This window comes from Parambassis ranga, chromosome 5, assembly GCF_900634625.1.
Source record: "Parambassis ranga chromosome 5, fParRan2.1, whole genome shotgun sequence".
NCBI lineage: Eukaryota > Metazoa > Chordata > Actinopteri > Ambassidae > Parambassis > Parambassis ranga.
In genome coordinates, this window is record NC_041026.1 from 6,365,080 (window position 1) to 6,391,777 (window position 26,698).

Genomic DNA, 26,698 nt, shown 5'->3' on the forward strand with positions numbered 1-26,698 from the left:
TTCCTCTCCCTCCCCCTCCGACTCTGCACATTTTATAATAAACAATGCATAAAACCATAAAGATGCTTAATTACGTCACATGTTGTTCTTCATATTCATATTTAACTGTTTTAATAAATCAAACAAACAAAATAAAAGTAGAAAAATGGTGCAAACACTCCGTGTTCGTGTGACTTTGTGATGTTATTTGATGTTTTGTGGCGCATTTTAATGTAATTTGCAGCGTTGCACCACACAACAGCGCCCCCTGTCCTCTGTTGACCACGCTGCTATAGTTTTTTTTTTTCCCGCCATGGAGGGGTTTCCCGCCACCGTCATCAAACGCTGCAGGTGACGCAGAGTTCTCGCGATATTTAACTGCAGACGCGGGATCACACAGGAGGCGCTCGAATGTGAATAAATATTAAAAGTAATAAATATATTTTAAATAAGTTTATAAAATTTACATTTTTAATGTAACTAATTTTATATTTCAAGATCAAATGTTTATTTTTTTTTTAGTTTTTGTCTGCAGTTTTTTTCTGTAATAATGTATATATATATATAATTAATATAATAATTTATTTATATTAAATGCATAATTTATATGTTAATAAACACGTTATTTATTAACATAATATATTTTTTTATCTATCTATAAATAACTCTTAAGGGGGCAGTTCACCCAAAAAAAATAAAAATATAATATATATATATAAAAATAATAATATAATAAGAACTTTTAGTACAATGTTGCTCTATTATATTGGTGAAAAAGACAAACATTTTCATGGCAACACTCATCAAAACAATCTAATAAGATAAACAGCACTGTAGGAAAAAATAAAAAATTGACTGTCCCTTTAAGAAAAAGTTACAACAAATACATATGCAGCTATAACTGCAACAGGACAACAACAAATATATATATGAAAACATAAAATGTTTTATTTCATATTTAAAAACATCTCCAGGATATCTACAATACACCATGATCACGGCATCATTTCATCTGACTGGGAGAGGAAGGGGTTAAACCGTCCAGTTCATGATCATTCAACAGACCAGACCAGCAAATCCATAAGTGGGACATGTTAAAAAATAAAGCTTTATACTGTATTCCCTTTCCCTTTACAGTAAATAGTGTTTTCAGAGCTGGTGTCTTTATTTCATTCCATGTTTGTTTGTCCGCAAAGAACAAAAGAGCAAAAATATGGAGCACATATTTAAACATCACAGGGTGTTTTTCAGCAGGATTTTTTTCCTTGTAGCACCTGTTTTCATTAAAAAAAGATGACAATCATCATTTTAAGCTGGTGGCAGATTCATTTCTACCTTTTGAAAATGGTCTTTAAGACTGTTCCCGATCGTTTGAATCTTTTGAGAAGCCGCCAGCTCGGCCTCCACGGAGCAGTGAAGGGAAGCAGGGATTTCTTTGAAATAAATGAACCAAATACATCTGCAAAACTCCTCCTGCACTTTTTTTTCTCCCAAAAAAAACCAATCAAACAGTCGATGAATTAGTTTTCACAACATGATGAAACATCAGGAGCAGCACGGCCTCTCGTCTCTTCTTCGTACTCGTCTGTGAGCCGTCGTAACAACTGCAGTACTTGCAGATACTTTGGGGTCATTCGGCAGGAGAGCTCCACAGGAAAACATATCATATAGATACTTCCTGTCCTGCACAGTAGAACAGTACCTGAGCCTTCCTTCTCTCTCTCTCTCTCTCTCAGCCTGCACTTCATGTGTTATCTTTGGCCCTTGGTCTCTGTGTAGCCTTCCTCCTTCAGGTGAGTCCTCTCCTTGTGTGACTGTGAGGAGTTCTGGCCTCGGATGGCGCACCATGCCATGAACACGTCTCTGCAGAGAAGGAGGAAAGCATCATTTTTAGTTTGGACATATCCTAGACATACACCCATCTCCCTTTCACAGTACTCGACCGTTCTACTGCATACATTTCCTTCATAGGACCAGTGGTGGAGGAAGAACTGAAGCTTGATGCTTAAGTAAAAGTAGAAGTGCTACATCAACAATCCTACTTAAGTAAAAGTCTTAAGTATTTTTAAATGTACTTAAAGTATTAAATGTAAAAGTACTCACACACTGAATATATATTATTGATTTCCATTGCAAAGGATCTGAACAGGTTAAAATAATCAAAGAAATCATCTCAAATGAAAATGGACCATGTGTAGTTAATGTACATGTTCAGTCCAGAAGCAGCTATGGACAGGTCTGTGTGTCATGAGGCAGGCTGTGGGCATCAAGTGAACAGAGAGGCTGCTGATAACAAACAGGCATTCAGCATGTTTACTGTGTCAGTGTTCCTGCTGTAGATTCATGTATGATTCATGTTAATCAGACATTAATGGATGGACCTGTGTTAGCAGACAGCAGCTAACTAGTTAGCTAACTGAGCCAGAGCACCGGCATCATGACTGAGGCTCATTATAGAAACACAGCTGGCAGCGTGACACCACCTCCATGCAGAGTCTGACCTCTCATCAGTCCAGCACTGTGTTCATCACATGGAACAAGGAACTACAGACACTGTAGAAATGTCTAAAACTTCCTGGAAGTGGCCTGGTAGTTCCTGCACCCACCTGCAGTGTGTGGCGACACACTCGTTGCTGCAGTACTCCTTGTCCCAGTCTTTGCTCTCCACGGCGGGGTTGGTGCAGCCGGCACGCACACAGATGGTCGGGCTGGCAGCGGGGGTCATGCTCAGACCGGGGGCAACATTCACCTCCACCTCCATCTGAGAGGGACATTAACACCACATTAATGTCCAGCTTTAAAATCACAGCGCCTGAGATATGAAGACAAAAACCTTTTCTGTGCTCACCCCCTCCTCTGCTTCAGCCACCTCCTCTCCTGCAGCCGTCTGCCCCACCTCCATCATCAGAGCAGAGGAGGACGACACAGATGTGGGTGTTTCCCCAGCTGACGTAATGAGGATGGGAGCATTTGAATCCGCCTGTCGTGATGACGGAACAACCTTAATCTGCAGGGGTGGTGGAGCAGCGGCAGCGGCAGCTCCTCCGCCTCGCGGTTTGGCCTGTAGAGGAGGCGGAGCCTGAGCGTGGACCATTTGCTGCAGCCGAGGCGGAGGAGGCGTGCTTTGCATCTGCTGTAGTGGTGGTGGCTGGCGAGGCGAGGAGGCGGGTGTCGCCGTGACGGACACGCCGCCGGACGGCAGCGGCGTCTGCTTGATGATGATTTTGGTGACAGTGGGAGGGTTTGGTGGAGCGGTGGCAGGCGGCGGCGGCTGGGGCTTGATGGCGCCAGTGCGCGAGCGCGTGGTGACCTGAGGCAGGTCCAGGATGATATTGGAGGTGCAGATGTTAGTGATGGTGTTCTCCTCTGGGTTGTAGTGTTGGGACCTGGTGGGGCGCGGGGCCGGGGAGGCTGTAACCGCAGGAGCCGGCTCTGGGGGCGAGGGTGAGGGCGAGGGTGATGGTGCGGTGTCCATGACTTCAATGGGGGCCTGGAGAGTTGGATGTAAGAACATTAATGACTGTACACTATTTAAGAAATATAGCTCAAGAAATCCCAATGATCAATCCTTCTCCAGCCAATCACAGAGCAGCCTTGCAGAAGAAGATGGACGACTTCTAAATATGGCCACAGTAGCAAACGTCAAACGGTTTTGGCAGGAAGGGTCAGATCAGATCAGATTTGCACTGCTTCAGTCAAAACAAATGGACACGTGCAGACATGTTCTACACGAACATCTGCAAAACATCTGACAACAGCATGGCGTGCAAACAAGGCAACTGGAGGCGAGATAGAGGCGCAGTTCTGGCACTTCCTGTGACAGACTTCTCTTAAGCTTGTTCCATACTCCACGAGAACAAAGAACTTGCTGTTCAGGGAAGAGGGCGTACAGCATGACAATAGATAGAAGATCAGTGCAGCTGACTGTAGCAGACCTCTGGTCTGTGTGAGTTTAACTCTGTGAACGTGTGGATGACTGTCTGCAATAATGCTTCCCGTCTCCCGGTGTTTAATGTGCGCGAGCCGCTGTAACGCCGTGATCAATACTGGGATTAGTTTTTATATCGCCACCTTGTGGACAGACACTCCCCTCTGTGCGCCGTGTTTCTCCTTCCAGGAGCTGTTTGCCGGCTTTGTGCCGGTCTTCCTACTTCCGTCTGTGTGTTCTGCACCTGAAGAAGCTCTTGGCTTCTCCACATTCATCACGCCCACAATACATTCCGACCAATCACACAATTGTTCTCGCACAGCACTGAGAGAAAATGTTCTACCCGGGCCATGTGTCCGAGAGCGCTGCAGAACAGGCGCTCCGAGAGAAAAATGACATCATTTTGTGGGCGGAAATCTACATTTGACAATTTTACCAGATAGAAAAATCTCTTAACGAGTTTGACTCACCTGAGAGTTGCTGGCTCTGTACTCTGCCAGCGCTTTCAAATAATCCTTCTTTGCTATTTCGTTTTTCCTCTTGTAAACCTGAAAAAGGAGGACAGCCAGTACGTTTAAATACAGCTGAGCTAAGGTGATAGGTGGTTGGGGCTGATTCACCTCAGACCAGGTCCTAAAAGCTCCTGATTAGTTCACAGACTCTCAATGACCAAGTTAGCCTTTAAGGCTAATGTTAGCTAGCATCCAACTGCAGAGTAATGAAGAAGAATGTTACAGTTGTCCTCCCTCTAACCTGTTTCTGTTCCTCCCCGAGACTGTCCCACATGGAGGCCACTATTTTAGACACTTCTCCAAATGTAGCGTTGGGATTTTGTCCCTTGATCGCAGCCTGAGTGTCCCTGAAGAACAGAGCGTAGGCCGACACCGGTTTCTGAGGCTCATTGGGGTCTTTCTTCTTCTTCCCTTTCTTCCCTCCACCCACCCCTCCTTTCCGTCCAGCGGCTGAGGACATGCTGGAGGTTGGCGCAGATAGTGGGGAGTCGGAAAAGGACGGGTCAAGGGAGATGACTCCGGGGGAGACGGCGAGAGAGACCGGAGACTCGACTAGGACACTCTGAATGGAGACACGTTTAGGGAAGGAATTAGTGAGGCTCATTAGTAGCTGAGCTGACGAGTCCTGAAGACTCACCCTTCTGAAGTCGTCCATGTCGTCGTCCTGCAGCGAGCTGGTGGGGGACGCTGTAGCCGACAGGGGGTTTTCAGGTGACTGGGTGCGCTGCAGTAGGTTCCCGCCTCCTAAACCGAGCCCCAGCTGAGTGCTAAGCTCTGACTGGTCAATAGTGGTCAGCTGGTTTGTCCCCAGGAAGCCCTGACCCATGTCGCCCAGCGGGACGTCAATGGTCACCGGCGACGAGTTGCTGAACTGAGAGTCGATGGGATGACCCAGATCCTGGAAAAGAAAGAAATGAGAAGGAGTGAATCAGTGATTAACAGCCAGGTGTTTAATCGTCTCGTCCTCCTCACCATTCCCAGCAGAGAGCTTCGTCCCGACTGATTCATGACTCCCAGACTCAGGTGCTCCAGCCCCCGTGAAGGAGCGCCGACGAACGTGGAAGCGAAGGAGGGGTCATCCCCTTCGACCACGGCGTTCTCCGGTACCACCACGCTGTCTGAAGGTCCGGTATCCGACAGCTCCCCAAATTGGGACACCACGTCAGACACGGTGAGGGCCGAGTCCGGGTCCAAAGAGATGGGAGGGATCTCAAACTCCTCATCGCCGAGGCTGGGGGTGTGGAACGTCTGGGACAGAAGACGGAGCGTGGATCCAGTTTTAGTCATTCTGACACTGAAACACTGCTTCATAGTAAATCCCCCAAACATCACACAGACACCGTGCATGAGTCAGCGCCGCAGCTATCGACATATGAGACACGGTTCATGACTCATCCTCTTATTAAAAAACACATTTTAAATGAGGGAATTTTTAACCACACTAAGTGCATCTGAGTGGGAGGCGTGTGAAACCCCCCACCAGCAGATCCAGCACGGCTGAAGAGGTCAGCGGGTTTAATGGAGCACTAATAAATACACATTACAAATGTCAAGACAATCACTTCATTTACCTGTGTGTAACCTGTCTGCAGATCCTGCTGCTGCACTTAAAATTTAGCCAAAAATAAACTATTTAAAATGCAGCAGGTGCATTTAAAATATTCTCTAAAATACAAAAAATTCTGCAATTCTCCACGCAACCTGGAAGCCAAGATCGACTCTCCTGCCACCATCAGTCACATGACAAATATTCTGCCATACTGTACCTCCGAAGAGGTGAGGAAGGGATGGCTGGAGCCGGACATCGTCAGGTAGTTGTCGCTGCCTCCGGGAAACTGAAAGGCACATGTTTAGATGTGTTAGAAGCGTGGAAGGTTTTCATTCTCCTGGCACGGAAACACATCACAGGGAAAAAATTGAAATTATGCCCGATTCTCAAGGACAGACGACGATCCAACTAGCCCGGCTTCAATATACGCTCATATCCAACAGTTCGGTGCTTTGTGGAAACAAAAGGGAGCGATCTGATTGGTTAAAGTCAGACGGATGTTACATCCTAATGTTACAAAGCTTTTTCCAAACAGGTTCTGTCAGATCTTCGACCCAAAACACACCACACGCTCCACCTGCTTAACACGGCTTGTAGCTTTAAATGCAAGTTAGATGCCGCACACATATATGCCAGCAAAAACCAGGAATATTTACTTGTAATGACAACAAACAACAGGGCAGCCATTAGCTGTGGGGGCGGGTCTTAGCCCCTTATGATGTCACAACGGGCTTCAAACCCGAACGGCTCACTCAAACACACTTTCTTTGGTCTTTTCTTACATTTTTCTGGTCTCAGTCTGCGAGGACATGCAGTAGGACTTACTCCAACACATAGTGCTCGTTTCTGTCTTCATTTCTAATTTCAAAATAAAGCTCGTTTGCAGTTTAAATGAAGTCAGAAAACCCCAGAAATGAACTCTAACCTCGGTGTATTAGTGTGTCACATGCTCAACACTCTGCTGAATATTCACCTTGTTGTCAGAGTCAAATCCATTGAATGACTGCGGATCCAGGAACTCTGGATCACCGTCGTGCTGCCCGGTACCGCCCGTTAAATCTGAGTAAAAATTCAGGTCCATCTTTTCAGCGGGGCCTCATGTGTCAATTCAACACGTTGCGCAATTAAATCCCCCCCCCCCTCCCTCCTGGCTCTGCTGTCAAATTTGTTGTCAGTCAGTTCAGAACCCGACCCCCTCCCCTCAAAAAACCCGTGTCCGGATTAGCTGTATTTCTGGTCTAAAAACCAAGTAGGGTCACCTCACAGCAATGAAGAGAAGAAGCATGTGTGCGCCAGCAACCGTGCCAAAAATAACCCGACGGCCCGGGGCTAGCTACCGAGGTAACGTGGCTGTCTTTCCTGCTGACGGTTTAGCTGTTAGCTGGCTTTGACGCAAGGCTGCGGTACTCCGCACACCGACAGCAGCACCGGCGCCCGTTTGTCTGTCGGTCCTCAAACGTCTCATTCAATCGGTGGTCGCGGGCAGCAGACGCCGGTCGTACGCGTTCAGCGGACGGACTGCTGACGCCGCCCAAGCGACCCGGGAGGCGGCGGTGATCGTTTCAAGGTGTCTGACAGCAGGACGCACCGAATCCACGATTTTTTTTTTTTTTGCTTCGCGTTGGCCCGGGCCAGGACGCTCAATGGATCCAGAGAAGCCGATCATAGCCGGGGCAGAAAGGACAAGCTACACGGAGGCGATGCCGGATGTAGGCAATGAGGATTTCAAAATAAAAGCAGGTTAAATTCGATGCATTACTACAATAAATGTACTGCTGCCTTGTCAAATATGCAGGGAACATTTGGATAACAAAGATATAAATGTTTAAAAGATAAGAAGCGTTAAAAAGGGTAAAGTTATTGTGTGACTTACTAGGAAGTACCTCACTGATTTGTTTATTGATGTTTCTATGTGCATTAAAACATGAAAAAGGGGAATGCTAACAAGCTTACAAGCTCACTGCTGATGAGACTGCACTATAGTTCATTTATAGCTTATTTTATTTTGAAAGCAGTGACCGGAAGCCATTTGATACTAGAAAGACTCGACTACAGTTAATCCGCTGTACCAAAAAAAAAGCCGATTTCGCTTCTTTTCACAGCTATTTCACAAAAACATCGTATCTGACACCCAAAAAAACACAAGTGTACAGTGAAACAGGTTAACGAATAAACTTCTAACTAATAAAGTGTAGTTAATCCGTTATTTTAGCTGTGAACAGCAGTTTTAGCAGTGGCTCTTACCTCCTGATCTGTTCAGTGGTTCGGTCCAATCAGATCCACAAGTTAAGTTTACATCTGCGCATAACTGATAACTTTAAGAGCTGAGTGTCTCTAAAGGCAGATTAACAGATGTAACACGGGGATTCTAATTAGTCATGTAAGCCCGTGTGATCCGTTCGTAACAAGGCCATCATTGTTGTGTTTGTGACAACCTAAGGTCCCGTGTAACTTGATCATCGCGCATCAGACCAAAGTGATTCTTTTATTTTGTCAAAAGCTTCTAGTTCCAGCTACTCTTACCTCCATGCTCACCCCCGAAATCTGACAAATGTTTTGTTTTTAATCCCACTTTTGCTAGTGAACTTCGCCCAGAATTGACTTCCTCAAATATCACACCATGGCACCGGCTTCCGGATTGTACGTACAAGTGGAAGTGACGTCAGCACGTAGAAAGAGGGAGGGGCTTTCCAAAATAAAAGCCAGTCAAATGGCTGCAAAATCCGCGCTCAATTTAAATGTTTTCACCAATTAGCATTTAAGATGAGATTTTAAATGATGTTCTGGCTTGTGTAAATATATTTTTTCAAGAAAAAAAATAAATTAAAAATGTTCAAAAACATAAACTGTCAAACATTAGCTTAGAAACGACCAAAGAAAAACGTGTAAATACCACCGAAACCTTTAAATTATGCTTTTAGTTCGTTTCAGTCTGAGTTGAATAATATTAGTGTCAACATCAACACTAACACAAAACCATTTTTTTTCAAAATCACTTTATTTGTCCCATATTTTTTCAAGCAAAGTTTTTTTACGTTCCATTTTTATAGTAGTGTAATTAAAAAAAGATAAAACTTGGGATCTTTTTTGTTATGTACAAGCAAGAAAACAATGTGTAGGAAATAACGAACATAAAATAATCCCTGCACAATAACACTGTAAAAAAACAAGAACGAACAAAGCGTTAGAGTGGAATCGAACACCTCCTCACATCACCAACAAGCTCACAAGCTCTCATTCACACACTTAAAGCGGGATGTTAGCAGGTTTGTTTCTGGTGTATGGTGAGGTTCAGGGCACAAGCTCACACTATACAGCGCTACGGAAAGCTCCATGTGAAATGAACGCAGGTATTGCCCACACACACACACACAGATTTACACACATGCAGTGCAGTGGTCGTTTTCGCTATAGTCCAGTTTGTCAACAACATGACTTCCAAATTCTTCCCTTCTCTGACACACCAGCTGTTCCATGCAGTCCATGCAGCATGACACAGAGACCTGTCTGACCTCTGACCTCCACATCAGCTCTCCTGGAACTGGGTCTGACCACCACGTTTGTGTGGTGCATAAAGACACTGCACGGCTGAAATAACAGCGGACCGCTGGCATTTGACTGTTCTGTAGATAAAGATATAAGATATGTGCCACGTACAGAGATTTGTCTGGTTTTATTTAGTAGCATGAGTATGGAAGCCTATTATAACATTAAAGTAAATAAAATCCATTAAAATGGTTCAATTAAAAGGGTTTTTCTAAAGATTTTACTAATTTAGTAAAGGGAAAATGACTTTTTAACCTTAAATTAATATATTTTTTAGTCCATAGTTTCAACATCCTATTGAGTAATTAACACATACTTGGACAGTGTGCTGTTGTAAATTGTGAATTTTAACATAAAAAAACAGGCTTCCATACGACGAGTCAGAAAAACAGAAATAAAAACAAAAAAATTACTGTGCAAAAAATATCCCTGGATATGATGATGAACGGAGATGAGGCCTGTACTGATATGGTTCATCCTCTCAGCTCCTCACTTCCTCTGATGCAGTGTTATTTTCCCAGTCTTTATGTAGAATAGAATTTTATGTTTCTTTGAGCAAAAAAAACAAAAAAAATACTCACGTCTGCTTCCAAAATACATTCTCTACAAAAAGCAACCCTGAGTCTCATCAGTGGAGCGACTGGGACGCTGTGCATCGCTTCTCATTCATTGGTCCACCACACACACACACACACACACACACACACACCACAAGGCTGGTCCCTTCAACAAATCTGAGTTCCTTCAGGTGGATGACACACACATACACACACACACACACACACGATCACTCACTCAGTTTTCACTTTGCTCATTCATATTACTGTGTTGGCATTTCTGCAGCTCGACATACGTGGGACATGAACCGTTGTCATGACAGAGAAGTGCTGGGATGAAAGGAATAGGTCTGAGCGGCGTTGGCTGTGGTGACAGAGGCTGCAGCCAATGACAGTCTCTCTTTCCCCCCCCCCACTTTCTTCTTTCACTCACTTCTTGATAGGTGATTGGCTGCTTTTGTTTGAACGCTGGCTTCCTGTTTGTTCATTTAGGAGTAGATGGTGATGACTTCACTTCCTCCTCCTCTGACCAATAGGACGCGCTCCAGTCCTTCTGTAAGAACCTCCAGGAACTCCATGTCTGGTCCACGAGTTAACGAACATTTCGGCACAAAGCGATATACAAACATCACCCAGGTTATGGTCATTGCTTAGCAACTGGCCTTTAGAACAGACCAAGTCCTGCCCTTCAGATTTTTGACATTGTCTGATTTTGTGGATCATAAGTGTGGGATCTATGTTAAAAACCTGAACCCTGACATGTCTCCCATGATTCACTGTACACCTTCTGCACTCTTAACAGTAGCAGGAAAACCTTCTGTAGGTCTGACCAATGAATGTAACCACGCTCCTAGAGGGTGAGTTAGAAAACAGACTGTTAGTTCCTGCAGTGTAAAAGTGCCTTATGCATCTATAATACCCCGTTCACACTGGGGAAAAAAATCTGGCTAAAGCGGGATTCGGGCCTATCCAGATGTGTTTTTGTGAGTGTGAACACCTCGAATCCGGCAGTATCCAGTTTAATTTCAATCCGGCTAGATCCACCCACTCAAATGTGGCTCAGGTGTGAACGCAAATGTGGCTCGCGAATCCGGCTAGCGACATGCTACTTCCGGTTAGCGATGTGCTACTTCCAATTCGCGGGGCGCGACACGGGACAAAAAAACTGCACGACGCATGCGCACACGCGGTCCTATCGCAACCTGAACGGACTCTGTATATTACGAGGCGCCACCTAGTGGTTTGGAGGACCGCAAACATGCTGGATGAAGCCGGATTGAGTGTGGACACAAGTGTGTGCTAGCCAGATTTGAAAATAGGTCTGAATGCATCCAGCTTAAAGGCTGTCTGGGCTCAATCCTACTCTAGCTGGAATGACTTTCTCCAGTGTGAACGGGGCCTAACTGTTGGATCGTCCCCGTCAGTGTAAAGGATACAGTTCTCATCCCCCTGTGAGTTCCTCGGCGGTCCAGGCATGTTGAGCAGGACAAGCCGGGCGTCATGGGACTTGTTCACGATGACCTCGTTGAGTTTGACGGCGGTGTGCATCCTCCTGACGTTGGAGTGGTCTCTGCGGGGAAAACGACACACACACTTAACAAACCTGCCTGAGATCACGTGGCCTGATCAGTGTGTGCGCTCACGGTCTCATGCTCAGCATGTCTCTGAAGCCCTCGGGTGTCGAACAGCCAGAGTGCGTCGCTCTGTACTGAGAGGTCTTCTCTTTGGTCCAGGTCATCTGAACGCGGCGATGGTGCTCCGAGCTGCCGCCGCTCGCCACCCTGTCCCGCTCGCCGGCGTCTGTGTCGTCGTCGTCGTCTGACCCGATGCTCGTCAGGCGCAGCATGGAGTTACGGTCTTTCACCAGCTGGGCCTGGTCAGGACACACACACAGAGATGTCCGTTCACATCTCATCTCCGTCTCACGCCATCTTCTCTACCTTATGCCTGCCTCTGTCCTGACTCCTACGCTCTCTCTCTCTCTGTCTCTTTGTACCTGTCCGTCTTCTTTGGAGGTGTTTGACGTGTGGACTGCAGTACTCCTGTACCTGGGGGAAAGATACACCTACAGACAACACAAGGTCACCTGAGCTGCTACAAACCAAACACAGGCTGCATCTATTAAAAGCAGAAACACTAGAGGACCACAGGGGACACAGCAGTGCTAGGACAGCAAGACCAGAGTCAAACTGCGGCAGACAGACCAGAGTCAATCTGAAGGGTGCTGCTGCTCTTACGAATGGTCACTAAGTCTATGCTGCTCTACATCAGACAGCTGCATAAACTTACATCATCAAAACTCCAGCGAACCCTCTGAGGAGACCAGTGGCAAAAGGAGAAGACAAGGACTTAAAATATTGCAGCTGCACAGGAGTTTTTTTTCCTTCCAGGAAATAAAAACATAGTTTCATATCAGAACCTTGTACCACCCAGATGAGTAGAAACCTCAGGGATTTTAAAAGTTACAAGCTAAATAACTAGCACTAATTCTCAACCTTCATGCCTGTTGTGAACTTGGTTACAACAGAAAGAGAGGTGAGGTCCATGTGTCGGTGTGCCACACAAGCTAAAGTCAGCTTGCCACAAATGTAGCAAAACACTTGCCACATAATCATCCATTAGGGATGCACCGAAATAAAAATTCTTGGCCGGAACCGAAAGACTTCAGTTGTACAAATTCATCTCGACCTACCTCTCGTTCTCGGTCTGATTTAGACAGTCGCATTTGTCTGAGCATCTGAGACCTCTGCTCCATCATTAGCGTCCTTTCATAGGTGTAGGCGCTGATGTCGCTGTCGTGCTGTAGAGAGTAGGTGACAAGGAAACAGCTGGTTCATATGAAGTGGCAGCATAAGGTGAAATAAGTGGATATTATGGGGGCTGAATGCGAGCTCACCATCTCAACTACCTCCACCTCAGCCTCAATGCGCAGGTGATACAGGAACGTTGCCAGGTCCTTCTTCATCTGAATGGAATTATCCTCCATCTGTGCCACTGTGAAGATCCTCATCCCACACTTACGCCACACCTGAGGTGAGAGGACAGTGAGCAGTTTAGACAGCGCCTCCAAAGGGTTAATACATGTTTTAATAATAAAATGTTCCCGCCTTGTGCTGTCGCAGGAGGAAAGGGAGCAGCATCAGCATCCCTCCGTCATGGACGATCCACCAGACGTCGATGTAGCCCTCTGAGCAAGGCTCGCTGTTGCTGGGGAACAGAGAGATGTTTTTGGGCACCAGCAGGGCCAGATGGGCAGCCGTGGTCACCCGCACTGTGTCTGTGTGGAAGAGAGGGGGCAGTGTTAGCCTGCAAAAAAAACGCTGAGGCAAAACAACGAAAAGTGAAGTCCTGCTCCGACTCACTGATGAAGGTCTTCCAGGCCTGTGGGTCCTCGCTCTGCCTCCAGGCGTGAGGCCAGCCCATCACCACCGTGTTGGGCTTCATCCCTCCCAGACCACTGGACTGGATCATGTGGCTGATGCCGTCACGAGGCTTCTGAGCCACGATACACTGACAGAAGCCCTTCACACGCTCCTTCTCCATGAGGTGCTTCAGAGTCTAGAGGAAGGACACGTACACACCCACACGTTAGCCCGCCATTGCTTCACGCCTGTCCTTGCTTTGTGTAGTCCTGCAGAGTCCCACCTGCTCAGCAGCCAGCGCCTCTCCAAAGCTCTGGAGAAAGTTGCCAGAGACCACAGTGCCAACAATCGTCAGGCCCTTTCCTGCCTTCAGCTGGCTGGCAAATGTCAGCAGGCGGGGAGACTTGACGTGGGCGTCTTCGTCCAGTTTTAGTAACACCAACAGCTGAGGCCTAAAGAATAACAGGCAGGATGAGTGCGAGAGGTTTCGGAGCAGTTCTACGCTCCACTACACTTATTTTGATTGAAGATCAGATGCGCAGCCAAAAATATTTTTGCTATCCGACTGATCTGTTTTGTTTTGTTTTTTTCAAATATCTGAGCTGTGAGTAGTTTACACACCACAAACAAAGAGATCTCCACCAGTACCTCCAGTTTTTGGTGTGTGGTGGTCCCTCTTCCAACCTCAGCAGGGCGTAACGGGCAGCGCTGAGAGACAGACCACGGATCCCATCCCCCCACTCCTTCTCTGCTCTGATACACACACACACACACAACATGAGGATATACTGTAACTATATATACACACAGTCTGTGATATGTTTTGTTTGTACTCCTCTGACTCACGAAAAACACACATTTACACACCCCACTCATGACTACTCTGTACATGTGGGGGGACTGCATCCCCATGGCAACATACCCGTGGTACTCAATGTATTTGTAGATCATGCTGGCGATCACCATGGCGGCGATTGCGTAGTACCAAGAGGATATGAACATGAGCGCCAGGCAGATCGTCATCCCCAAAAATGATAAGGTCCTGGACAGACAAACACCAGAGTTACACAATATGTTTGTGTGTGTGTGTGTGTGTGTGTGTGTGTGTGTGTGTGTGTGTGTGTGTGTGTGTGTGTGCTTGTAGCAGTACCAGTGGTAATAAGAAAAGCGAGGCCTCCAGTTGGGTGTTCTTAAGAGGGTCTGGAGGGCGCAGGCCAGGTTCACAAACAGGTAACACATCAAGAAAAACCTGGGCAGAGACAAGAGGATTAAAAGTGATGCAACACAAAGAGAAACACACACACACACACACAGAGCTGTGACTCACATTGTCAAGATGGGAGCAACCAGGTCCAGGGAAGCAATGAGAATCCCCAGCTCAGCTATCAGGGCTGTAAGCAGCAGGGCCCAGGTGGGCTCTCCGTTAGCTTTCCCATGGCCGAACACCTGGCAAAAATCACACACACGACATTTAGTCCGGAGTTCTTAACTTGTGCGTATTCTGTGTCTGTGTAATGTAATCGTGTGCAGCTCTAACCCGGAGGAAAGGGATGATGTTGTCCTTGGCGATGGCCTGCAGGAGTCGGGGAGCCCCGGTCAGCGACTGGAGGCCCGCGCCGCACGTGGAGAAGAACGAGCCAATCACGATGACCCAGGGAGTGGGCCAAGCCAGGGCCCCCACCACCAGGGTGCCTTTAACAGAATCTCCAAACCTGCAGGAGCAACAGTACAGGAAGAGACGTGAGCTTCTCTCACCTTCGCACACAGCAGACCACACTGCACGGCGTGAGTACTGACTTGTCTCGGAGCACCACGCCATCGATGCAGGCTCCAAACAGCAAAACGCTGCTCAGGTCTGAAAGGCTGACACTCAGGAAAACAGAGCGCGCACACTGCTATGAACACGAACAAACCATGTGCACATAACATCGTGAAAGGATACAGACAATAGAGGTGGTGAGGATGGCGAGGATGGTTCCGATGGGGATAGAGCGCTGAGCGTCTTTTAAATCGCCCGACCGGTTGGAGCCAGCCATGATTCCTGATCAAAGAAAACAATCCATCGATCATAGTGTTTGCATTTGTCACTTCCGAGGAAAGAGGAAGAAAAGACAGACGTTGGTACCTGTGACGGAGGGGAAGAAGATGCCCACCAGCAGTGTGAAGGAGGTGGTGATGTCAGCGTACACGTACGGCTGACGAGTGGACGGAGGATGTGCTACATGGGGGGTGCCCTTCCCCACCACATCGCCTTTGCTGAGGTAGGAGCTCCACATGTTCTCTGTCAAGACGAGTCACCAACGAAAACATTAGAAATCGGATCGGCTACTGCCACCTGCTGGTTAAGAGTTACTTCTTCACATAACGTACAAGCCAGACTATATATGTGCTAGATGGCCATTAGCTGCAGGCTTTGGACCAGACACTAGGAAAGGTGGAGGGCCATTGGTAACCACCACCCAAGTTCTTTGATCTTGGGTGGAACTTTAAAGCATCCACACAAAACATGCAGCCTCCATACAGGCAAAGTTCAGACCCAGAACCTGGGAGGCATACAGAGTCATAGACCAGAGAGAAAAGAGACACTCTTTACCCATAAGGATCCCGCTGGCCAGACCGGGTATCCCTTTAATCTCGGAAAAATTGTTGGACGCGAAGTATTCGTCGCAGGTGGCGTTGAGTTCTGGGCCCTCACAAAATTGGTTCCAAAGGTATGTGGTTGGACTTGCTGTGCTGTTCTCTGTTGCGAGGACAGGAAATGAGGAAATGTTGAAAATGCATACACGCTGCTACTTGTTATGATTCACAGTAAGAGAGATATATCAACTCACCATAAACACTTGGGAAGTCGCCTGTGTCGTTCGGTGGTCGCGCTAGCAGCGGGACCGTTTTACTGCAGTGGTCGTCAACGATGTCATGCCGGTTGATAGTTCTATTACCCAGCATGCACACACTGTAGGTGAAAGCCACATCGGTCAGTGGAAGCTCTCAGCGTTGCTCCACAAAAAAAACACGTCTTGTACTTACGGAAAACCTGGTGCTGTGAAGACAGAGACCAGCCCTCCGACGTAGATGGAGACTATGGAGACGATGACGCAGGCCAGGAAGATGGAGGCCAGTTTGTTCACGTACTTGACGCCCACAAACACCAACAAGGACATCAGGAGGAGACAGATGCTGCCGTAGACCCGCATGTTGTTCAACATGGCAGCCCCTTCGCCTTCAAAAATGGCCGCCTTCGGTGCAATGTACATCTGGAAAGAGGAGGAGATCTCAGCACTAAACAAAAAGCTGACGACGACAACAACAACAACAAAGCCAAACTCACCAGGAGGATCTCGATGGCTCCCAGGATGTACATGGCTCCGGCAAAGGTGGTGCCCAAGTAAAAGCACAGGCCAACCGCCCCCCCAAACTCCGGACCAAGAGAGCGGCTGATCATGAAGTAGGAGCCTCCCGCTAGGGGGGGGGGGGGGGGGAAGGAGGAGGAGGAGGAGGAGGAGGAGGAGGTGGCATGTTGTACATCAGAAGAGGTAGAAATGCAGAGATGGAGAAGAGAAGGATGGAGAAAGAAAGAAAGAGAGAGAGAGGGATGGATGGTTAGTAACATTATGATGAGAGGAGAGAACAGGGGACAGCGGATGAGGGAAGTCATCCTATGCTTGTAGAAGTAAGCATAATGTTGGACACACTGAGACAGATCTGTGGTCAAACTGTTTCTGCAAACGGTCCACGCTGACTCTTTGAACCTCAGAGTCCTCCTGCATCACGGTCCAAACAAATCAATGGAGTTCAAAGGTCTGTAGCTTTGCTCTCTGATCTGTGCTCGCCGGAACGTCAACACATTATCGGTGACTTTTAATCCAGAGTGTCGACATTTGATTTGTTTAGATGTTATTTGTGTGGCCCTGTATCCCACACATGATGCATTTAGGAACCATTTTCCATTAGAAATCATTTAAAACTGTGTGGCAGGATTTGCGGATACAGTTTGAACCAGTTGTGAAACAGACTGAGGGAACGACTACGGTTCCTCTGCTGGCTGGAGGCTGCCGAGTTCATGTAACAAACATTCATGTTAGACCCAGAATAAAACAACGATATCAAAGCTCCGACGACTGAGCCGTGTAGACGAGGGGTTCAGAGGTGGTGTTCTTGGCTTTTACCATGGTGAACCACATATTTACAGTATTAACTACCATCTGAGGATAGATGGTGAGAGAGCTGGAAGACAGAGTGTGAAATGAAATGTCCCAACAGGACGTGTTAGACATTCATTTTCTATGTTACACAGGGAGGTTTCATTCTGCATTCAGCTACCCATATGTCACATGCGCGTGGAAGAAGAAGAAGAAGAAGAAGAAAACGATTACACTACTTTGACATTTGGGATATTCAGCTGGAGGCATTTTGGTGAGAGTCAATGGCAGATAAATATCCTGGTTTTTAATATATGTGCAGGCAGACAGAGGATGAGGCAGACAGAGGGAGAGACAGGACAAACAGAAATAACTCGAGTTAGAAAAACACATCAGCAGCGGGGAGTGGGAGAACTACAGAGGTCCGTTAACTCGCCTTCAGGATGCCTTCAGCAACAGAACTAACACACCGTTCAATCCACATGTATGAAGAGAATGAAAGGCAGAGAGGCGAAGGAAGGAAGGAGTACCTGGTACGACTCCATTAGTGGCGATCGCACTCATCGATATGGCAGTCAGCATCGTCTGCAGAAACAACAGGACACGCTTAGAATGATGTTGAAATTATTATTATTAGTTTAATTGACGTTGCTAGGCAATCCAACTATTCACACTCTTTCTTCTTCTATTCTTCCGTATGTTTTTTGGCGCAGTGTATCTTCAGCATACATTGACTGATTTCAGCCATTCAACTATCAAAATGTTCATCTCACAGAGGACATTCCGGGTCACCTTCAAGTTTTTTTCAAAAAGATATAATTTTTCAAATATTAAGCAATTTCGGTGTCATTTTTAGCATGGGAGTCTATGAGAGAGCCCTTCAACGAGGGTCATCTGCCAAATGTATCTCCTCCTACAAATTTCAAGCTACAGACTCCATTTTAGTCTTAATACGCTCATTAGATGCTGCTCTATCAAACTTGTATTCAGAATTTTCAAATTCCGAATCGTTTCCGCACACCAGGCTCTCAAAGTTGGAGTGGATTTTGAGGTCTCCTGTGCTGTTACCATGGCGACAGGCTGACACACAGAGGCATACACAGCTCTGAATTGCAGGAAATGCCCTTTTCTAGTAATTGTTATTATTATTTGCATGAATACTCACGCAGCAGCAGCAGATGAAGACGATGCAGAGGGCCTGCAGCACCCCGGCAGTTCCCACCACCCACGTCAACCGCAGGAACAAGATGACGCCGAAGATGTTCTGCAGGCACGGCAGGTAAACGCCCATGAAGGTCCCCATCTGTGGCGACTGGAGGGGAGATATGGACCAAAAAAAAAAATTCAATCGTGCAGCAGCATTCTGAGCTCAAAGCACTCTGAACTGCCTTGTGTATGACTGGTGCTATATAAATAACCATGCCCATATATTTAGCTAACTGTATCAACTATTGATCAGATGATTTTGAAGTTCATGTATTCATTATAATCATCTGAACATGAGCACCAGTTTTAGTCCTACTGGCAGATTCTTCCTCAAAATACGACGATTATCTATCCCAGCATCTCCTGGGAATCGTCCTCGGCTCCATCCAGCCTTCTGTCAGTGCTTATACTGGACACACTGCGGGGCCAGAAGGGGAGAAGATTAAAAATGTTTTGGTTATCCCAGCTGTCTGTTGGCAAAACGTGTCCGAGCGATCCGGCAAAATCAGGACGGGGTGGAAGTGGTAAATTACTCTGAACCAGCACAACAGACTGGTCTAATCTAGGCCAGCCGGCGCCTTATCAGCAGGGATATTGCAGTGCTCATCGGGGTCACTTCCTCCTGTGCTTTCGTTGGTTTCAGACATGGACTCAGAGAGGACGTGTGCTAACGTTCAGAGGGAGATGGCTCATGTTGCCTTTCTTTATATTGTTTCAGGCACAGCAGGTGTACTGCTGACCGCATTAAAGCCACTTTAACATGTGTCTTATTTGGACTTGTTATGTCACCATCATGGTTACAACCGCTGTAATAAAAGAACGTTGTGCAAAGTGCAGATGGGTTCATGCACTGAACTGTAGTGTGTTATATAAGGAGCACAGTGTCGTGTACCTTGTGGGACTTCTTCTTCTCTCCGATGCTCTCGGCCTCCTCGTGCTCCTTCGCCCCCTGCGGTAGGTTGGTGTAGTTGGCCAGGCGGTTGAGCAGAGAGGACACCTTCGGCCGAGTGTCCATCTCCTCCTGCGGGGTTTAAGAAGGAGCAAGGAAGGTTATAATAATGTAAACATATGTGAATGCACAGGACGGCGTGTGTAGTTTCAAACCTCAAACAAGGCCAGGTTCCTGTCGTAGAAGTCATCGTCATCCATGCCGTGAATGTTGTTGATGTACACGCTGGAGATTTTGGAATTGCCATCACCTGGACACAAAACAGAGGTCATGAAAGACAAGGACAACAACGACACTAGTTCGGAGGTGTAGCTTTAAGATGGTGAGACATGGTGTCCACGGGGGTGGGGTCTTTATGACTGAACCTGATCGCGTTTGATTAACAATGTATTTTCTTCATTGAAAACTGACAATAGGAGACCGCCTCCTGTTCTTCATGTAGCACTATAATAGTGTATTAAAGTCCAGGTGTCAGTACGAGGACTAAACATGGGCAGTACCACCCTGCAGTCGCCGGAGCCGGGTGGGGTGACATTCACCCCCGCACTTCACAGTTTGATGTCACCCTCTCAGTTCCACCTCAGTCAGCACAGGCCGCTGCCTCGGCAGCACCCGAGTCAGCAGCATCACTTCCCTTCCTGCTGGGTCACGCTAACAGCAGCAAACACTGCGTTACACTTAACAAATGAGACACGGGGAGAAAATAAAAAGAGGAAGAAAGAAAATCGTCTGTCGCCAACATTTTCTTACCAGTTCTTCCTTTTCCTCAAAGGAACGGATTAGAAAATGTTCCGACTGATTCAGACTGCCCTACATGTTAAAGTACGTGACCCAGCCACTACAGCAAACAGGGTCAGAATAAATGCTTCATTTTCTAGTGAAATGTTTTTCATTCCTCTGGCAAATCCCAAAAAGCATCAGCAATTTTCAGCCTCTTACACACTGAGAGAAAAAAAAATACCTTAGAAGAAAATAGCAGCATTTGGCTGGTGGGTGGTCACTTCCCATCCTGTTCACAGTCCTTCGTTTGGCCACAGATAGTAGAGTGTGAACCTCCACACCCGCAAAAACAGCTCACTAATAATATCCAGTGGCTCAGTTAATCAGGATCTGTATCTTTTATTCGAACACGAGAGATAAACAAAGGTGCTTTCAAGCACACACGTGTTTGGGCTCTCAGCCGAACCTGCTGATCAGGGTGATCCAGGCCTCACATACTTGCTAGCTGCTCAGACTTGCTGAATGATAACATCAAGTCTCCACCCGACACTGCAGCAATCAACATCACACCTCCACCTGGAATTCTGTGGCTTTTAGAGCCAGAATCAGGTTCTGACTGTGTGTGTTCAGAGTAATGACAGCCCCGTACATCAGCACACATGAGGCGCGTGTTTATGTCAACGACTCATCGTCCCTCCCACACAGTCAGAGACATGGACAGTTCATCAAATGGTGACGGTCCAGTTGTAAACCTTTCAGACACGCCTCCGAACATCATAATTGTTCTTAAGACTTTTTACAGCGTGCAGTGTTGCTCCTCGTGCAGAGCAAAGCAGCGCTGTGGTTGACGAGTTTGTGGCCTATCGTGGTGGAGGACACTGGGGTTTATCAGTGCCTCAGCTGTTAAAGCACTCGCATCCAGCTAAACCCAGGGGAACACAGCTGTGTGTGTTGATCCAGATGTATCAGTCTGAACGAACTTATTTCTGTCACAAACAAACCTTTCTGTAAATAACTCCTCCTCCTCCTCCTCCTCCTCTTCATCAACTCATTCACTTCAACAGCAGCTCTCTCTATCTGAACTGTGCCATCTTTTTTTGTTTTGTTTTGGAGTGGGCAACACACACACACACACACACACACACACACACACACACACACACACACACACACACACACACACACAGAAAGCTGTACAAACCACCACTGCATCACAACAGCCTGATCACTTGGATTAACAGGCTCCATTTCTATTTATGGAGTCTTATGAGGTGAACGCAGGGAATCCTTACTACAATGCAGCTGCTTAAGTGGATCAGCATGGCTAATACAGTTACATCTCTGTGTGGTTATACCCCCCCCCTCCTCTTCCTGCTGAGCCAGTGAATCAGCACAGCTATTCTTAAACACTTTTAGAAAGTGGATTACTGCATGGGGACAACTGCAGAGTCACATCAGTCAGAGGGAAACTATCCACCGCTGTGATTGTCTGGACTCACACACCCGCTCTGTAGCTGTGAGGTTTAGGGAGTGTGGGGCGTCAGCAGCAAAAGGGAAGAGGAGCCTACGCTGCAACTGTTCTCCTGGGGCGGCTAAAACACATCTGTGAAGCCGAACGGTTGCTCCTTTTAATGTGCAACTCCTGCAGTTGAGCTTTCACTTCCTGCAGCCACAGAAACAGAAACAAGCCAACTTTAACCTGCTCTTGAACTGTGCTATCTTATCTTTATTATCTTTATTGTTTTCCATTTCTTCTTAAATGTACATAGCGGTCGCTATCCTGTGTGTTTAACTGTGTAAACTGTGTCTTGAAATGCCCCTAGTGGCAAATAAAAAGTTCTTTGAATTGAATTGATTGAATATTATGTACTAGCATGTTGCTAGGTGATTTGTTACCAACTTTGCGATGTGCAAAAAGACCAATGTTTTAGACAGAGAGCCATCGGATTGAAATGACCTGCTTCCACGTCACCTTCAGTCCCAAGACCATAAAATGGGCAATAAATCCATGAGTGCACACTGACTGAAAACCTGGGAGAGGTTCTTTAAAACCACATCAACACACTGTGTATACTGACCTTGCTCTATGCTGCTGTGCTCCGGCGTGTCAGCCCCTCCTCCTCCAGCAGTAGTTGTCGGGCCTCCTGACACCTCGCTGAGCGGGTCGCTGCGACTGACGCTCTCCCTGGACCCGAAGCGCACGCGGTTCCCCGAGCGGGAGCTGATGTCAGGCGACGTGTCGGACAGCCCCGGGAGGTCCTCCGCCTTGGTGGGCGTCACCGTGAAGCGCACTGATGCCATAGCAGCTCACCTGGAAACGATGGAAGTGTGGGATGCAGGCGACAGAGGGAGAAGTCACTAGACTAGCTAGCAGGGCTGAGCTGAGCTGAGCTGAGCTGAGCTAGGCTATCTCCCAGCTAATGCTGAGGTGACGGCGGGTTCTACAATTTGTTCTTTTACTACCAAAGTTCTCCATTGAAGCAAACTGGTTGTCTTCCAGCAGGCATGTGAGAGAAAAGGCCTCTGTCTGTGCCTAAGAGTGTCTAAATGTTCTAAACATGAAGCTAAAACTTTTCTTTCTGTCATATAAAACTCGCTGAAGTTTGTCTGACATGAGATAAAAACATCAGAGGAAAGGAGAGGGGAGGAAATGAAAGAGAGAGACAGAAAAATATAAAGCAAACCGTTAGCTTAGATACTTAAAAGAAAATCTAAAAAGCAGCTCTGTGGCTGCTGAGTGTGTCCCTTTGAAGCTCACACCGTGCCAGCACTCTAAAAGCAGGTTCTCTGCCCTGCAGGTGCAAAATCAGCAAACTGATTTACTCTGTTAGGAGGGAAAAGAGGTGAAAAGACAGGTGGGCCGAGCTGCGCCGTTTCAGCTCATAATTTAATTATTAAAGGAGAGCGGTTCCAACCGGTTGTGCCGGTAACTTCGGGCTATTTTCTCTTGCTCTGTATGCAGAGCCACGGTTTACCTCCCGTTTTATAACGTCTCCCGGTCTCTGTCCAGAAATGGAGAGAGACGGGTGGAGATAAAAAAAATAAAAATAAAAGAGGGACATGTCATTCATGATCAACAGGAAAAACGTCTTCCTGGGGGGGAAAGGCAGAGAGCGTGATTTATTTTTGCAGTTTTAAACAAACTCCTCAGCTGCATGCTGGGAAATATCCAGGAGAGGTTTGTCCTAGGGTTGGGCGATATTGGCAAAAAAAATTAATCACGATTAATTGTGGCATTTAGCCGATAACGATTAATTTGATGATTATTGCACGTACATGTTTTTGACTGTAAATCACCACATTGTTCTAAAATGACACTAGTGCATGTTTTCACTCACACTGTAGAGCAGCAGCAGAAAAAACATCACAAACAAACTGGACAGTTCCCCATTTAAATGTGTGTCTGTGCAGATCAACCTGCGTTACGTCCTTCCTGCGCTTACTTTACCAGTCGTAAGGAGCACAGTGACTAAACGTACCCCAGATTCTCGGCTGAGTGGAATTCTTTCCAACATCTGCTGGAGGAGACTTCGCTGTTGTAATGTTTTCCTACCTTGCTGTGGAGTCCATAAATAAAGATCGGGAGGCAGCTTCTCCAGTCGGAGTCACTTCTTTTAATAATGACAAACATTCAGTTACCAGGGAAACAACCAGTTACCACGGCAACAACCAATGCTCCACGCTTCACACCTAATGCATGTCGCGTACACATGTGCAGCACTATATGCTACAGCTGTAGCCGGCGTTGCGGCCTTGTTGCCCTTTCTTCGTGCTCCGGCTTATGGTGACAGACGTCGAACCTCTGTTAGGAACGTGCTGCTCCGCATCGTTTCATTGAATAACACTGCCTTCCGCCATTATTGTTATTGTGGGCTCACGTGCGCGCTTGTGGGTGATGGTGAGAAAAATGCGTCATCATGACGAGGCACCAATCGCCGTAATCGATAAGTGGCAAATATTAATCGGTGACAGTTTGTCTGGCGATTAATTGCGCACGATACGATTTTGCACAAGCCTAGTCTGTCCTCTGTCTGAACACACACACTCAGTGTCTGTACAGATGCTGGTTGGACTCTAAGAAAGTGTATATACACATATTTTGAAAACGGGTCCTTCTTCGTGTTATTTCTCAAGATATAAAATATAAAAATGTCTATTTAGTTCAAGTAAACAAAACTCTTCACACTGAACGGGAGCGGACTCCACTCTTAGAAGCCGAGGTCTGATAATTTGCTTTTGAACCATCAGTGATTATATAATCTTTTTTTCTTTTGAGTACACAAACAAACACACACAATCATTCATCTACAGATAAAAATGAGAAAATTGTTCCTGTTTCCCTGCTTGTATGTTACTTTTAAGCTGTCACAGCAGATTTGACGACGGATAAACCTAAAAAGTATTGTGGTAAGAAACAGTAAGACTGCAGAGCAACAGCGTGGAGGACATTTTGTTCTCCTTAGTGAGCACTCGGCTCTGATTTCTGCCTTCCACGCTAACTTCTGATGATTTCAGACGCACGCACACAACCGCTATCACAGTTCTGTTCTGTCATGACATCACACAGAATCACTGAGTGTGCACATTAGCATCCTGGTTTTAATCAGACCCAGGATTTACACGGAAAAGGCAAATATTGGTCTAATTAGAGGGACACCAACGCTGTCCTGAGACACCTGCTGTCCTGAGACGTATAGAAAACAGTGCAACAATGCTTTAGCTCTGCTTCTTCTTCATGTTCAGATCCAACATGTCTCCTAGTGACAATATGTTTGCAGCAGGCTAACATCACACTGATGTATCTGTAAGGCTCTGGCCCTGCACACGTGATCATAGATGAGGATGCACGACATGGTATCAGACAATAACGGGTTTAAAAATCATATTCATTCTTATTTCCTTTAGCTGGTCACAGTTAAAAATCTGTCTAACGTGCATCTAAGACCCATAAAAGTTCATCTGTTGTTTGTTAAGAGTGTGTGAAGATGTGCAGATTGTGACAAATGGATTCAATATTTAGTGTGCTGGGAGAATCTTTGATCACTTCTCCCATTGGAAACGATAAAGACTCAGGGCCTACTGCTAGTCTGGGGTCAAATGAGTGCAATAAATGTGACTTGATCATCTTAATTTGTCAATTCCACAACAGGGGTTGCTTGATAATCTCAATAAAAATCAGTGCAGCTGTTTTAATAATTACACAGTATCAGCAAAACTAAGTATGATATAATCATCACAGCCACCATCAGGCAACAGTATCCAGTGTTAGTGTAAGCAGAGAAACATACTAAAAAAATAATCTGATTAATCCAGGATGTAAACATCCACCCCTATCAACCAGATTATATCCTGAAGCTATTTAACCCTGATGCTCGTCCGTGTCTGTGATTTGTTGCTGTTGGGCAAACAGTCCCCTCATCAGTCCAGGCTAACATCCTCTTAACATCCTCCCAACATCAGAGCCAGCTGATGGAGAGGCTCGCCTGCTAACTTTCAGGTGCCATCCTAAGCCAATTAAGCTAGCTATAATAATTCTGGCTTGAACCGGTCCGTGAACACGTCCTGATATTGTAACACAGACACACACACAGTGAGAGGGCTGGCGCGGTGATACAGTTACGATACAGATGTTGTAGAAAATTATTGAATGTAGAAAATATTGACCACAAATAACAATAAAATGCGCATCTGTGTGAAAACGCGTTTCAAAGCAGCTAAAATCATTAAGGCGCGCGGTTAATTCGGGTTAACCCCGCAGAGTAATTAGCCTGTTATTGTAAAAGTTGTTCTTTTCTTTTAAATTAATAATCATATAACTAACGGAGCGCGGCACCTCCAGCAGGGAGCCATCACCCGGGCGACTGTAGTAGCCACACTGTGGCGGGTTGTGCTGGGGGTGAGGTGGTCGCTACACTTCGGTACAGCTAGCCGACGTTAGCGTTAGCTAGCTAGCTAGCCACGCCGCCGATAAACTGTCAACTCCGCGGAGCTCCATCTATCCCACTGACAGCGACAAAGACCCGCACAAAATCCCGACCCGCACACAGAGGACACATGAGGACGCATACCTGGCCTGGGTTTCTTTTAAGGAACGCGTCCACCGCACGGCTGGTTCCAGTTACATCTGGGAAGATTTGGCTGATCTCCCAGGTTTTCACGGCACTTTTTTTTGTCCAACCGATCCAACGCACAAAAAACACGCGACTGCGCCCGGCAGGGCCTACTTTTCTTGCCGTACTTTACAACATGCG

The 26,698-nt window shown here is 46.5% G+C and overlaps 2 protein-coding genes across 4 annotated transcripts; both read right to left on the reverse strand.

Moving 5' to 3' along the window:
• Positions 1-1,576: 1,576 nt before the first annotated feature.
• On the reverse strand, positions 1,577-8,605 carry tox4b (TOX high mobility group box family member 4 b). Of its 3 annotated transcripts, none has more exons than XM_028405802.1 (9): positions 8,492-8,605; positions 6,186-6,254; positions 5,392-5,667; positions 5,057-5,317; positions 4,661-4,981; positions 4,378-4,455; positions 2,828-3,469; positions 2,586-2,740; positions 1,577-1,842 (listed from the first exon to the last, which is right to left on the reverse strand). In XM_028405802.1, the coding sequence occupies exons 1-9, from the start codon at positions 8,495-8,497 to the stop codon at positions 1,731-1,733; spliced, it is 1,920 nt and encodes a 639-aa protein (XP_028261603.1). In that variant the 5' UTR covers positions 8,498-8,605; the 3' UTR covers positions 1,577-1,730. The 3 variants fall into 3 exon arrangements, with proteins under 3 accessions (XP_028261603.1, XP_028261604.1, XP_028261602.1); XM_028405803.1 differs by lacking the exon at positions 8,492-8,605 and adding an exon at positions 8,213-8,480; XM_028405801.1 differs by lacking the exon at positions 8,492-8,605 and adding an exon at positions 6,942-7,840.
• A 348-nt stretch (positions 8,606-8,953) lies between these two features.
• Positions 8,954-26,652, reverse strand: slc12a6 (solute carrier family 12 member 6). The gene is made up of 26 exons (XM_028405783.1): positions 26,516-26,652; positions 22,526-23,054; positions 19,883-19,977; positions 19,671-19,799; positions 18,738-18,884; positions 18,103-18,157; positions 16,762-16,892; positions 16,461-16,687; positions 16,265-16,386; positions 16,027-16,173; positions 15,559-15,714; positions 15,376-15,474; positions 15,231-15,288; positions 14,971-15,145; positions 14,761-14,879; positions 14,584-14,682; positions 14,356-14,475; positions 14,082-14,186; positions 13,717-13,885; positions 13,434-13,629; positions 13,179-13,348; positions 12,968-13,099; positions 12,764-12,871; positions 11,715-11,944; positions 11,508-11,641; positions 8,954-10,651 (listed from the first exon to the last, which is right to left on the reverse strand). The coding sequence occupies exons 2-26, from the start codon at positions 22,746-22,748 to the stop codon at positions 10,560-10,562; spliced, it is 3,438 nt and encodes a 1,145-aa protein (XP_028261584.1). The 5' UTR covers positions 22,749-23,054; positions 26,516-26,652; the 3' UTR covers positions 8,954-10,559.
• Positions 26,653-26,698: the final 46 nt, after the last annotated feature.

Coding starts and splice junctions, on each gene's coding strand:
- tox4b (XM_028405801.1), bottom strand. CDS start 7,049: ATGGACCTGAATTTTTACTCAGATTTAACGGGCGGTACCGGGCAGCAC. Junction 4,456..4,660: donor TCGGGGAGGAACAGAAACAG/GTTAGAGGGAGG, acceptor CTCCTTTTTCAG/GTTTACAAGAGGAAAAACGA. Junction 3,470..4,377: donor ACAGAGCCAGCAACTCTCAG/GTGAGTCAAACT, acceptor CCAACTCTCCAG/GCCCCCATTGAAGTCATGGA.
- slc12a6 (XM_028405783.1), bottom strand. CDS start 22,748: ATGGCATCAGTGCGCTTCACGGTGACGCCCACCAAGGCGGAGGACCTC. Junction 16,688..16,761: donor GAGCCATCGAGATCCTCCTG/GTGAGTTTGGCT, acceptor TCCTCTTTCCAG/ATGTACATTGCACCGAAGGC. Junction 13,100..13,178: donor TCCTCCTGCGACAGCACAAG/GCGGGAACATTT, acceptor CTCTCACCTCAG/GTGTGGCGTAAGTGTGGGAT.